The sequence below is a fragment of the Agelaius phoeniceus genome, chromosome 4 (assembly GCF_051311805.1).
Source record: "Agelaius phoeniceus isolate bAgePho1 chromosome 4, bAgePho1.hap1, whole genome shotgun sequence".
NCBI classification, from domain to species: domain Eukaryota; kingdom Metazoa; phylum Chordata; class Aves; order Passeriformes; family Icteridae; genus Agelaius; species Agelaius phoeniceus.
Window position 1 is genome coordinate 68279554 of NC_135268.1, and position 12994 is coordinate 68292547.

Here is a 12994-nt window from a genome sequence, read left to right on the forward strand (position 1 = left end):
CACTGGCTGCAGCTCTGGTTTGCCACAGTCTGCCACAGGATGGAGTATGGGGGGAAATTATATATCCATACATATATGTATGAATTTCATGCTTACATCCATGGAAAAAAAATCTTTTCATTTCCTTTAAATTGTGAACAGGTGTTGTCACCTTCTTAACTTGGCTTCTATGTTACAGCTTCACGAAGGGAAAAAAGAGATCTACCCGAAACAGTGAGGCTTTTGTTAGCCAGAACATGATGTATTGATAAGCATACCGTAAAGTTTGTTATAAAATCAAATGAAACTAGTAAAACTGAACAAAGATCTTGTAAAAACTGTGGACATTATACAGCATTAGCACTGAGCTACATAATAGATCTGGACTTGGAAGAAACAAAACTGCTGCCCAGTTGTGGTATTTTCCAGCCTTTTACACCAGTTCACCAAGACCATCAGTCAAACCACTCAGTGTTGTTACATTTTTGATCAGTCATTTTTAGGACAGTTACAGCTAATACCAGTACTCACATCATCACCTCTTTATGGATCAAGCTTTTCGAGAATAAATTGTTATAGGCTGTTGTGACATCAGCCTGGGGCAGCACTCATCAAAATGACAAAAACTAGTGAAATTGTTTCCCTGTAGCAATGCAGCAATAGTCACACCTTTTCACTTCAGCATATTTCTTTCTCCTCCTTTCCTCTCCCAGGACAGTAGACATTTTACAGCTGAATATATTGGACAGGGAGTTAGTTGGACTCTGAGATGGATGTCTCAAATGAGGAAGAAGTGAAGTACCCCTGAAATTCAGGGGGTAGGAACACTGATTGGTTTTAGATTTCTTTTCACATGCTTGTGCTGTCCCTGAGCATCACCAAGCTTGGCCAGGGTGTGTGTCTTTATGCCTACGCTAATGAACACTGAGAAGGAAGAGCCCTTGCTTGGGTGAGGGCATCGTTAGTCAACGATTAGTCACTTCCAGTGGAAAAGGAGCTTCGCTTCCAAGTGAACAGCTTTAACTATGAGTTTGCACCAAAACATGAAAATACTCACAGTTCACTGACTCCTCTACTCACTGGGACCCGTTCATGCCTATTTCCAGTCTCTTCCCACAGGCTGGCACGCAGGGTTCCCTCACCTGGCAACACCAGTAAGGCAGCTCTTGTTAGGAACCAAACCCCTACCTACACCTCCACAGAGGGTGACACGGTGGCAGCTCATCATCACATGTTGACAAGAAGCCCTTGTGCAATCATTCCAGTGGCTGGGTCTTGGGAAGGCTCCCCTCTTCTGCCCAGCTCCCAAAGGCCCAAGCCAATCTGAGCTTTAATTAGCACCACAACCATTACTAAGCATCAGTGGCTATGGCCAGATCCTCATCTGGTGTTAATCACCCTGCGTGTGCACAGGAGGCCACCAACGTAGATCCAGCTGCTGAATTGGGGCCTTAACAAACTAAACACGAACTTTGTAACTGCTTATTGTCACAAAGAACTCTTCATTTCCATCTAACAACTGACTGATCATCATTAGCCATGATTATATGCCCTGTGATTGTGTTAATGGTCCCATGCTGGATGGACTGCCCTTTGCACTTCATGTTGAAGTAAATGCACTAAAGACATTTTGCTAACTCCATACCATGATCAGCACAGGCTACACCACCTTGCACTCAAATGCAAAAACTGCATATTTTCTCCCTTTATTTTTGAAGTGTTGACTCATTTCAATTTTTGCTTAGCATTAGCAGACCCTTGGAGCACACATTGCTGACTCAGTGTTGATTCACATCTTCTTGCTGAGCACATCTCTCTCTGGTCCCCAGAGTTTCTTAAGAGGCCAAAACCCAAACATAAATGAATTTGTCATGCTTTTCCAAGATGGCTGGTGGCACCTGACTCTGGGCTAGAAATGTTTTCTCAGCTTTTGCACTGTAAATGAGTTCTGAGACACAGATTGATGACTTCATTGCAGAAGTGTAATGCAAACCATCTTTTACTGTACTTGATTTTTTTTTTTCACACAGTATTTTCTACTACTACAAACAGAAAAAAGAATGTAAGAATAAATATCCACTCAGACAAGGCCATGAATTTTTTCAGGATACTTATGCTGACTGTTTAAAAAAAATGGTTATTTTAATGCAAATTTTTCACACATGCCTGTTATCAAAGAGAGCTGTCTTTGGACAAGCTGTAAAAAAGCATAAAATAGCAGTTGGCTCAGCAGGAAAAAGCTACTTTAAAGATAAATCAACTGATGTCAGGGCAGATTCTTGAAGCAATCAATTGCTATAGACAGCAGACATTTAACAGCAAATTTGATTTGTCTGAAAGTGAGATGTAGCTCAAATTCTGAACAGCCCATCAGCAGTTTAGGACAGCAAGCTGCCCTTTTCCTACTCCTCTCTGCATCAAGACTTTACTATTCCACAGCCCAAATGGGGCCAGGCACCAGAGGGGGATATGAACTGGACAGATGATGGATTCTTCACCAAAATACTCCTCAAAAAAAAACCCTCAAAGAACAAAATAAACAAAAGTGCAGCAGTCAGAGATATAGGGCAAAAAAATAAATTCAGGAGAAGCTGTTTCTTGGACTTATATCTTGATTATTTTTTGTGCTGAGATGCACCCAAGTAAGATGGGTCCTTGGCAGTTTGCAAACACCAAGTGGGGCAAGAAGGTGACAGTCCCAAACTCTAGCTGCTGCCTTTTTTTTCCCTTTGCTACAGAAAGCAGTAAGAAACATGGATGCAGATGTGAAAATGGAGACAGTTTGATCTTTCATCACCTGGTTGAGCAACTGATGCAAGAAGTATTTACTGGCAGCACCTGTAGCAATAGCCCCGCATGTTGTAATGCTGGCACACCTTGCAGGATTTGGCCTACAACACTTCTGCAAGTGAAAAGTCCTCTGTGTTGTGTATGAGTGAAAGAGGTCATTATGTTACTGCATAAATATTTACCTATAGTCTTTCCTACAGCTGTTCACAAACAATTTTCCCTTCAGAGAATGTCCAGACTCCTGGAACTCGGGATACTGTTTATTATTGCAGAGAGAGCAGTAATGGAGGTCCTCCAGCACTTCCATGTTAGAATACTTTGTTTTCTCAGTTATTTTTGAGTCAGGAAAAGCTCACCCATTTGGGCTAGGTTTTCCCAGGGAGGGCCTGATGTGTGGCTCCATGTGTGCAAACTCACATTTTGGCCAAGCTGGCCTCAGCTGGACAGAGGCTTCAGTTACACCACCACCTGCTATTTTTTTTCTGCAGAACATGCCTCCCTTCAGCACACAAGGTGGACAGTTTTCAAATAAGGAGTAGCTATTCAGCACTTTCTTTCTTCCTCTTTGGCCTTAAGTTTCCTTTTAGAGCAAACTGGCAAGGAATTTTTTAATTATGTAGTAAAGAAACCGCAGGTTCCAACCAACCATCTATAAATTAAATAAAGTTACTTTTCACACCTTTAGAATTAATTCAGTTGAGGGGAAAAAAGATAAGATTTAATGAGCACCATTGTAAATATAACTTTTGGGGAAGGTATAGCCCATTTGTTTTGATGAACCACACACAATTCTCCAAAACAAGGAACCATTGTACTTAATAACTGCAATGTAATTAAATACTGATTAAAGTTCCTCTTCCAGCATTTGTAAATCCGTCTGCAGTGTAATTGGCATCCCAAATCTTGTGGTGAGCCACAAAAACTATTAAGGATAGCTAAGAGAGGAAATTGTAGTTTTGACTTATATTGGTAATCTGCTTTTACTGGCTTACATTTCATGCAGGGCTGTATTAAAGCAGGATTCCTTGGATCTCTGGGATCCAGGCCCTGCAGTCTGAGAAGATGGGGAAATAAGCAGGGCAGAAACCAATTGCTACCATCTGGGTTGGCAAAGCCTTTGTTTGAGAATGATGATCAAAACCCCAGAGTAAGAGAAGATTCACTTCCAAAAGAGCAGCTAGGAAGAAGCAAGATTAGGAGGAAAGGACTTTAGTGTGTGTTATGAAGCAGGAATCGTCTTTTAGGGAGAGATTTAAGAGATTTTGACTCAACTCTGAGCCTCAGCTCCTATTTTATGTGGTCTTGGCCTAATCACCTGGTCTCTCTTTATCTCAGCTACCATCTGTAAAACCACTGTAATCCATCTCATCTGCACTTTCAGACTGAGAGGTTCTCCAGCCAGGCAAGCTGGAGTCCTGTCTCCAGACATGCAGAGGCACACCTAAATCTGCTCTGTTCATGCACTGAGCTGGCTGGTTGCAAGCAAGATCTGTCCTGGAGCCACAAAGGGACATTCAAACAGTCCTATATTTGAATTATTACATCTCACAGAGTCCAGCTGGGGAGCTCATCTCTGCCACGTCTGCTGGACCCCCCAGTGCTGGAGGATCCACTGACCTTTTCATTCCTTTGTACAACATCCCAGATTTCTGCTGGTTCTCTGTACTATTATGGAATACAGTGGCTAGTAAAAGTTAAATTAGTAAGAGTTACATAGCACTGAAAGCAGGCAGAGAGGTTGGATACTGCTGAATTTAGTCACTGCTCTCTGTAGGATTTGGCTAAACCATCACCTTATTCTGCTGCAGCCTCCATGTAAATAACACTGGGGTGACAGTTCCTCACTTGCCAGTGGTGTGGCAGAGCTCGGCTAGAATTATACAGCAGAACTCCAAAACTTTGCAATCAGCTACTAAACATTTTCCAGATATTATTGATTAAATTTCCAGAATGCTTTCATGTCAACATGAATTATATTCTTTCAAGTCCTAGTGTTTCATGAATCATTTAATGCTGTTCTAGATCTAATATCTTAACCACCTTGCCCATGTCTGACACCTGTGGGCTTTTACATGTTTGGTGTTAGCAGTAAAGCTGGAATAAGAGGAGTTTTTCTCCTTTGAAGGAGTGGGAAAATACAGAAGCCATATGGTGCAAGAAGCCTAATGAAGTTTTGTGCTTTCCAGAGCACAAACAAAACAGCTCCATCAATTTGATCTCCATCATCAAAACTGACATGCAGTTGGTTTTAAAACACTGCCTCCTTCTCAAAAACCAACAAGGGATTGATTTTCTCTCAACCAAAAGTATTTTCACCAAGACGAACACGAGCATCTGGTCACTGCATTAAATGTCTGGGTCCTTTGAAAGAGCAAGTCAGTGATACCTTGTGTTTACTTGCAGAGCTTGACAGGAAAGACACAAGGGGAACATTTGTTTTCAGGGGAAACTGCTCCAGTGAAAAGCAATCGGTTTGAAACGCTACATGAACACAACTGCACCACTGAAGAGAGGGGACGTAAGCAATCCATCAAAAATGCTATGAGCAACAAGAATGCACAAGGGCACACTGTGAGACAAGGAAAGAAGGTACAAAATAGGATAAGAAGTAGTGGGTTTAGCCAGTATTTACAACAAGGATGCATGGGAATGAACGATACTTCAGCCCATATGTCTGACACAGATTTAGGTTAAAGTCACCCTTTTCTTGGCATTCGGGGATCAATATTTGTTTGCATAGGGCTCAATCTCACACCCACAGAGGCCAGTGGGAGCTTGCCATTTCCTTCCATAGATGCCTACGAGGTTCTAAATAACTGGAGTTTCTGCCCAGGGCTTTTCAGTGCCAAATATAATGAATACTATTGTTCTTAACACAATTATCTTTGATAGTCCAATTTCCCTGAGCAACTGAATTGGAATTTTTGTCCCAATCTTTCCTGAATCCTAGTCCAACATTTACCCTGTGCCTCCTGGCTTTTTGTTTTCATTTGCTTCTGTTGTGCTACCAAGAATAGGCAGAGCCTTCTTTGACTTAAAGATACCTTGATGCCTCTGTTCTGGAATAATGGGATCTAGCTTGAGCTTTATAGAAGATAGAGGATGACACAAGAGATCAAAGACTTTGGCAACTTCCACATACTGCAAAAGCACAAGCTGGACTAAGCAGTTACCTATAGCATTAATTTCTCCACAGCCAAGAGTCTGGAGTCTGTGTAGACAGGATTCTGTAAGACTTCCACTTTCCACTTCCCCCTGTTTGTTCAGTGTGGCACAGAGAAATAGATAAATGTGGCTAAGAAAAAGGTAAAAGGAAAACCAAATCCTCAAACTATGTAAACTAAGATGACTTTTGCATCCCACTGATGCTACAGGAGTCACCAAAGGGTTTCCCTCACAGAAGCATCTCTTTCCAGATAAGGTATTTACATTCTGGTCCCTTTCTTATACTGGCTGTGCAGCAAAGTGCATTCTCCAAGAATCACCCTGTTATCAGGTGATAATCCTCCATCAAGCAGCACCAAGTGTCTGCTACATGCCCTGAGCCCACAGCAGTTTCCCCTCCTGCTGCAAACAGGAAAAAGGAGAAACAGAACAAAACTAGGCCAAGAGCCAACCAGTAGGCAGCTGGAAACTGCCCTAAACTCTGTCCTCACTCCCACCATCTCAGAGAAACGGAACTTTGTAGACCAGAGGCTGAGGATGCTGATCAGGCAAAAGATAAGCAAGACATCTCATCTCACCCCCTGCTCTGTAGCCCTCCCCTTGGCTCCCTCAACATCCTCTACCACACTGATTTTCACCCAGCTCTTTTCCTTCTCCCAGCCAAGCCCCAGTGAGCACACTTCTGTGGTAGCCCATGCAGAGGAATCTCTGATTACCCAGAGAAATGTCTCTGGGAGTCTTTGGGAATGCTCAGCCCAGCAAGTGGCCCCAAAATCTCATTGCTGGGCCAAGCAAGTCTTTTGAAAATTTCAAAAGCATTGCCAGTGAACCCACGGCAACTGAGACAGCTTCTGAAGCTTTTTTAATCCTGCCTCCACCAAGATTTCTCAGGAGCCAGGCATCCCTGGGTTACATGCCAGCTCAGAGCTTTGTTTCAACCCAGATATTATTATTCCTGAAGACACCACGCTTTAGAACAGCTCAGCACATGGATCTCCCCACTGTGCGGTTTCATACGGGTGCTCCAACATTTGTTTTGAGAGCTATCCTGTTCCAACAGCAAACATAAAGATCAGTGTGACCTCTCCTTATCACACAGCCTTTCCTGTGTGGAATTCATTGTGATCTGGACCCCAGTGGCTATTGCATCATTTCTGTTTATGTGTAACCTTTGGCACTCTGCAATCTTATCAGCCTGCAGCCGGCTGCAGCAGAAGATGCGCAGCAGCACCGCCAGCTCTGGCAATCCTCAAACACTGGAGGGGCCAGCTAAGAGTGGAGGCCAGTGAATGATTAGCAGAGCTGTAGGAGCGTCGGGGGGTAGCACAGTTGGGATGGATGGAGATGAGAGATCTCTGCAGCCAGGTTGTGGAACTTGAGGTTCATTGCAAAGGGCCTGGGTGCAGGGGCCCTGCTTGGAGCTGCCAGCCACAGCTCAGAGCAGGCCTGAGAGAAGAGAGGGGGAGAGAGGATGAGAAGGTGAGAGAGTAAGAGGGTAAGAGCGTAAGGGAGTAAAAGAGGTAAGAGAGTAAAAATGGTAAGAGAGTAAAAGGGGTAAGAGAGCAAAAGGGTAAGAAAGCAAAAGGGTAAGAGAGTAAAAGGGTAAGAGTGTAAAAGGGTAAGAGAGCAAAAGCGCAAGAGAGCGAGGTTCCTGTTACAATACAATAAATCTTCTTCTGTATTGAATATTCTAATTCTCACTAACCAATCTAGTACAATATACAAATCCTATAGCATTTACATACAGCCTGTAAGAATCACTATATTACCATACTGTGCTACATTTTAAACCCTAAAAACTCCTCTCTGGACCCCTTCTGCCAAGCTAGTAGGGTCTGCTCTGACCCTTGGACGTCTGCAAACACAGGGTATTGTTTCATCAAAAGGGGATCACCTTCAGCCAGCCACACCATTGTTTTCCCATTGTTCAGTAACTGAGGTATCTCAAAGCTTGCTTTCATTTCAATCTCGCTTATAGTTTCTACATTCTCAAAATCTTTTGCCAGGCAATCATATTTATAAGGCTTTCCTGTGTCATCTTCCCCAACACAGAGCAAATCTGCAATCTCTGACAGCTACGTGGAAATCAGCTCTGACAGTGGTGCCAGAGCAGGCGAGGCCTGGCTCTGCCCAGCCCCACTCACCGATGACGATGAGGGTGTAGTTCACGTTGGTGCTGCCGAAGCCGTTGGTGGCTTTGCAGATGTAGGTCCCCGCGTCTTCGCTCTCCACCTCCTTGATCTTCAGCCCTTGCTGGAGGATGCGGAACCTGGTCCAGCCACTGTGGATGGTCCGTCCGTCCTTCATCCACATGGTGAGGGGCGGGGGGTCGCCCTCCACCGGGCACAGGAGCTTGATGGTCCTGCCCAGCCTCACGGACTGGCGGTGAATCACTTTATCAGCGATCCTAGGGGGGCCTAGGAAAGAACAGAGACGGGAACAGCTGTTATGACTTTTGCCAGTGACACAGCACTGATTCAAAGCTGTGTCATCAATCTGGCCACTACACTGACTGCTACACAGAATAGAAGGTGCTTACCAAAAATCACTTACAACCAAGGCTGAAAATGTCAGCAATTACAGAGGGATGCAGCAAGACCTGAAGCTGTAGCTTTGCAGCTCACGCTAACCCACCAGGGTAGCCTGGCTCTGAGGCTCTATTGCTTTTCCAGCATCTTCCTGTCACAAGAAGGAGCCCAACCACAAACTTTCCTGGTGTATTTGGTAAAGAAACTGTAGTTGTTTTAAACTTAACACCTATCCTGAAGGTAAAATTAGTAACAGGAGTGGTACTTACAACAAAACACTGCCCCACACCCCTCAAATGTTCTAATTCTTTCATGTTGTATGTACAGTAATTCCCTTTAATAGTCACCAGATGGGCTTTATCTGAGACACATAAGCCTGCAGTTGTTGAACACAGAATATTCATTGGGTAGTGCTTCAATAAAAGACACAGCTTAGCCTGACATGTTAACATTGCTTATAGTCCAAAAGAGGATATTTTTATAAATTTCCTTAGCAACCCTGCCGGTTTGACCCACTTGACAAATATTTGCTTTTTGTAAAACGTGATAATTTCATACAAAAGAGAGTGTCCCTGGAATGTTTTTAGTCAGACTAAAAACACTGTTGGCCACATGATAACAGGATGCACTTGGACAGGCCAACAATCAGAAAAAAGAAGTGATAAAGACTCCAACAGTGGGAATGCTCTCACAGCTGAATTCCAACTGAAATTCCTTCTCAAGGCTCTGAAAAGTTGAGAGCCTTTTTCCTGCATCTGCCTTTTCTGCCTTTTCATTAATTGCACAAGTTCTCTACAGAGATTGCAATAGCAGTGCTCTTCCCAGAATAGCCTATTAATGGGTGTGATAATAAGTGCCCTGTTCTTGCACAAGGACAAAATGTTTTGCTAAGAATTGCTGATGCTGAGTTGCACCCAAAACCCACAAGATGTTTGTGGGATTTGGAACTGTTCCCTCATATTTTACTCCTGTTCCTAATGTTTTGCAGGATTGGACCCACAGGGGATAAACTACAGAGCTTATATTTGCACTTTTCCTCAGCATGACTGAGGCAGTACATACAATCCAGCTCCTGAATGACTCCAGAGCTGCTGTTGCAGTTACTCATGTTGAATCCCACCCATGAATTTTGCAGCTTTGCTGGTGAAAAGAAATACTGCTCAAGCTGAGAACAGAGTGGTGAATGAACTTATTAAAGAGTTTAACTAAGAGGCTGGTTAAATCAATGGGTCTTAGACACACTCAGATTCTGATGAACTCTTAATGACCCAAAGTAAGGACCTTGAGAGCACTTATTCTGAAAAACTCAGAGATAACAAAAAACAACAAAGAAGGCAAAGATAACACCCACCCCTTCACATCTTCTGCAGTCACCTATGGGACAGATCTTGGAGGTGATGGTATCCTCCCATACTCCAAGGGAACTGGCAAAACACCATGAGAAATCCTGCCTGTCCAGATTTTCTAAAAATTCCAAACCACCCTTATGTTCTTCACCTTGTGAGATTTCCAACCATCTCTGTGGATGGAGAGACAACCCCAAGGCCTTTTGAATGCTGGTCTGACACAAATTGCATTCCTGAATATTTTATAGTGAAAACCCACCCATGAAGAGGGGCTGTGTGTGCTGCCTTTGATAAGGCAGAATTCACAAACACTGGGTGAGAATCTGCCCCCAAATTCTGTTTCCCTACATGATGCACTGACTCAGTGCAAAGGAGCTGAAATGCTCAGACAAGTCCACAGACTTGTTGAAATTCTGGGTTTGCCCTTGGAGAGGTTCTTTCTGACTCAGAGCACTATCAAACCAAGTCAAACCTTAAGAGTAGTTTCACTGCAACCTGCCTGTGAGCCAGGACACTACTTCATGCATATTCAAATGACAAAAACAGATCTATAATTAGTACTGGGAAAAAAAATGTTTGGTGCAGGGCAAGCAGGGACAGTGGAGAGAGGAGCACTCTCCTCCCAGCTTGGAAGCCTGCTGTAGGCTCCTTCAAAACCCCTTTCCTTCCGACATTCATGGTGACTCCTGATGAATTTGGAGACCTGGAGGAATCAGATAGTTTCCCAGTCACGTCATGAGCTTCTCTGGGGCCGCCTGTACAGGCGGGGCTCCTGATGGCACCCCTGGATCTGTCACATGTTTGGGTCAGTGGTAAGCTTGGTCCTCCTAAATGCCATTTTCCTTTGACTGACCTTTCATTCTGAGGAATTGTTGGATCAGTCCCTGTCACAGGATCTATCCGCAGACCTTTATGACATTTAGAAAAGGGTGCGTTTCTTAGAGCCATTCTGCCTAAAAACATTACTGCAGCTCTTCATTAGCTCCTCCAGCAGCTTTCTCAGGAAAAGGAATAAAACCCTCCCCTCACTGTTTTTTCCTGCTGTGAATTTTTTCAGATACAGCATGCACTTCTCAGTAGTGTACAGCTCTAGGACAAAGATGATAAGGCCTTGTTTCTGCTGTAAGTATTTCCATTTTATTACCTATCATCTTTGCATTAATAACTTTCTGCTCAAGCAGTACTCTCTGGAATCAGTGTTCTGATGTAAATATTGAGCACCATGGTAATTATTACAATACTGGAATTTACTACTGTGTTTACAAAGAACCACAATATAATTCAGCACCTTCACATATGTCAGAGGCTTCAGACGCCCTGGCAAGCCAATGGTAGCTGGACCTCCTGAAGCTGGGCTACAGCAAGAATAAAATATTGATATCATCAGGATGTCTGTCTCTCTTTCTCATGTACAGGCATTCATTGGGTCTTATTTCACTACATATCTGTAGAGCCCTGCCTTGGGACTGCAACAGTGACGGATGAATACTGTTCCAGTCAAGACACACTTTGGCACATCTCACCACTCTGCACCATCAGAGGCATCAGGGGAGGCAGCAGAGAGGGGTAAGTTTGTTTTGAAAAAAGGCCCTTCTCCAATATCCTCTGGGCAGCGGGTGCTACTGACACAGAGCTGCCTCACACACTATCTAGGCAAATCTGCACTATCTAGGCAAAAATATCTGCACTACCTAGGCAAAAATATCTTCCCCCTCTGAATCCAGATATTAAGCTGCTCAGCACTACTCAGGTTTTTCTTGGAAATTAAAGTCCAAGGATTCTCTATAGCAGTTCCATCTCTTACTGCATGATAAAAAGATGCAGTAAAAACACGCTGAGCCAGCCAATTTATTTCCTGTGTGCAGCACTGTTACTGACAGGAGCTCCTCACCTTCCAGAACTGGCCCCTAATATGCCAGGGGGTGGCCAGGAGAGCAGAGTGCCCAGTTAGCCCTCCCAAGGCGCTGATTTGGGATTGTCCCTGGTGTCTGACCCCGCAGGGCCGGGGCACGTGTGCGCTCACAGCTGAGTGCGCGGTGTGGGAGCGGAGCCCAGGACACGGGCCCTGCAGGCTGGATTCATATCTACAGCTGCTTAGCCAGGCAAAATCCCAGGAAAGCACCTGCTGCTTCACCTACAGCTGCCAGGGAGGTAAAAACAGGCTGAGCCCTGGCTCTGACTGACTTCCCATCCCTCGCCACTGCCGGTGTCTGTCCCGTGCTCTGAGGCAGCAGTAAAAGGCAGATGAAATTACTGCTCAAGCAGCCAGAGTCACGATCTCTGCTGTCCTGGGCTCCAGCTTTGTGTCATGTGTGAGCAGAAATGCTCTAATTGAGTATAATACCCTATGACTGCTCACTACAGCACTGCTCCTGCCTTGTTTGTGGGCAAGGCAACACCCCAGGAGCTGGAGAGCAACACTGTAAGGGATCGTTCTGAAACCTGAAAACATTTCATTAAACCAGGCTGTTAAAATAGTGACTTCATATATTTACCAATGCAAAATTAATGCTAATGGTGTCTTTCTCTGGCTAGGGGGGAATGAATCCTGTCAACTGCCATGTGCCTGCACTCACAGGTCAAAGCTCCTGGATCCTTTCCAGGTGGAGCAGCAAAGAGCAAGTGCCCTCTGGCCCTGAGTGTAAATGCTGGAGGGGTCTCTACACTGTGCTCCTCCCAATTTCTTAGCCATTAGGCAGTGATTCTTGGAAACATCAGCCTTTTTTAAGTGCTGAGAATCTCCAATCTGTGATGCTCCTGAACACAGCATTTCCTTCCTGCAGTATTTTTTCATGGGATATGGGCATGAAAACAAGACTCTAGGTAGATACTCCATCCGAGATTTTTAGGCATTTTTGTAGTCAGGGAGGGAGAGGAAACTCTTGCAGTTCTCCACCAGGCAAGGCCAGCTCTCCATGGCCATGGGGCATTGCTTTTAAGCCCCATCACAGTGGAGAAGTACAGCTGGTTCTACAGCCTGTCTGAACAGAAGGAGCTTGCTCAGAAAATTAAGCCCCACCTCAACACAATCCCAGTGGGGCAGGTTTTCTTAAGTCCCTCTTGTCCTCAACCCAATAATTTGAGAGACTAATTTCTTAATATTCTGTCTGAGGGAGAAGGGTGGGATTTGACATCTGAGGATGTGACTCGGGAAGAAGTGATGAGAATGCAGCTGCCATCCCCCGT

The 12994-nt window shown here is 44.4% G+C and overlaps 1 protein-coding gene across 2 annotated transcripts in view; it reads right to left on the reverse strand.

Moving 5' to 3' along the window:
- The window catches only part of FGFRL1 (fibroblast growth factor receptor like 1), a 170006-nt gene that overhangs the window by 79334 nt on the left and 77678 nt on the right, over window positions 1-12994 (reverse strand). For both annotated transcript variants that reach the window (XM_077177839.1, XM_054633387.2), the window contains exon 3: window positions 8079-8351. In XM_077177839.1, coding sequence (XP_077033954.1) covers window positions 8079-8351 — 273 coding nt within the window. The remainder of the gene's footprint in view (window positions 1-8078; window positions 8352-12994) is intronic.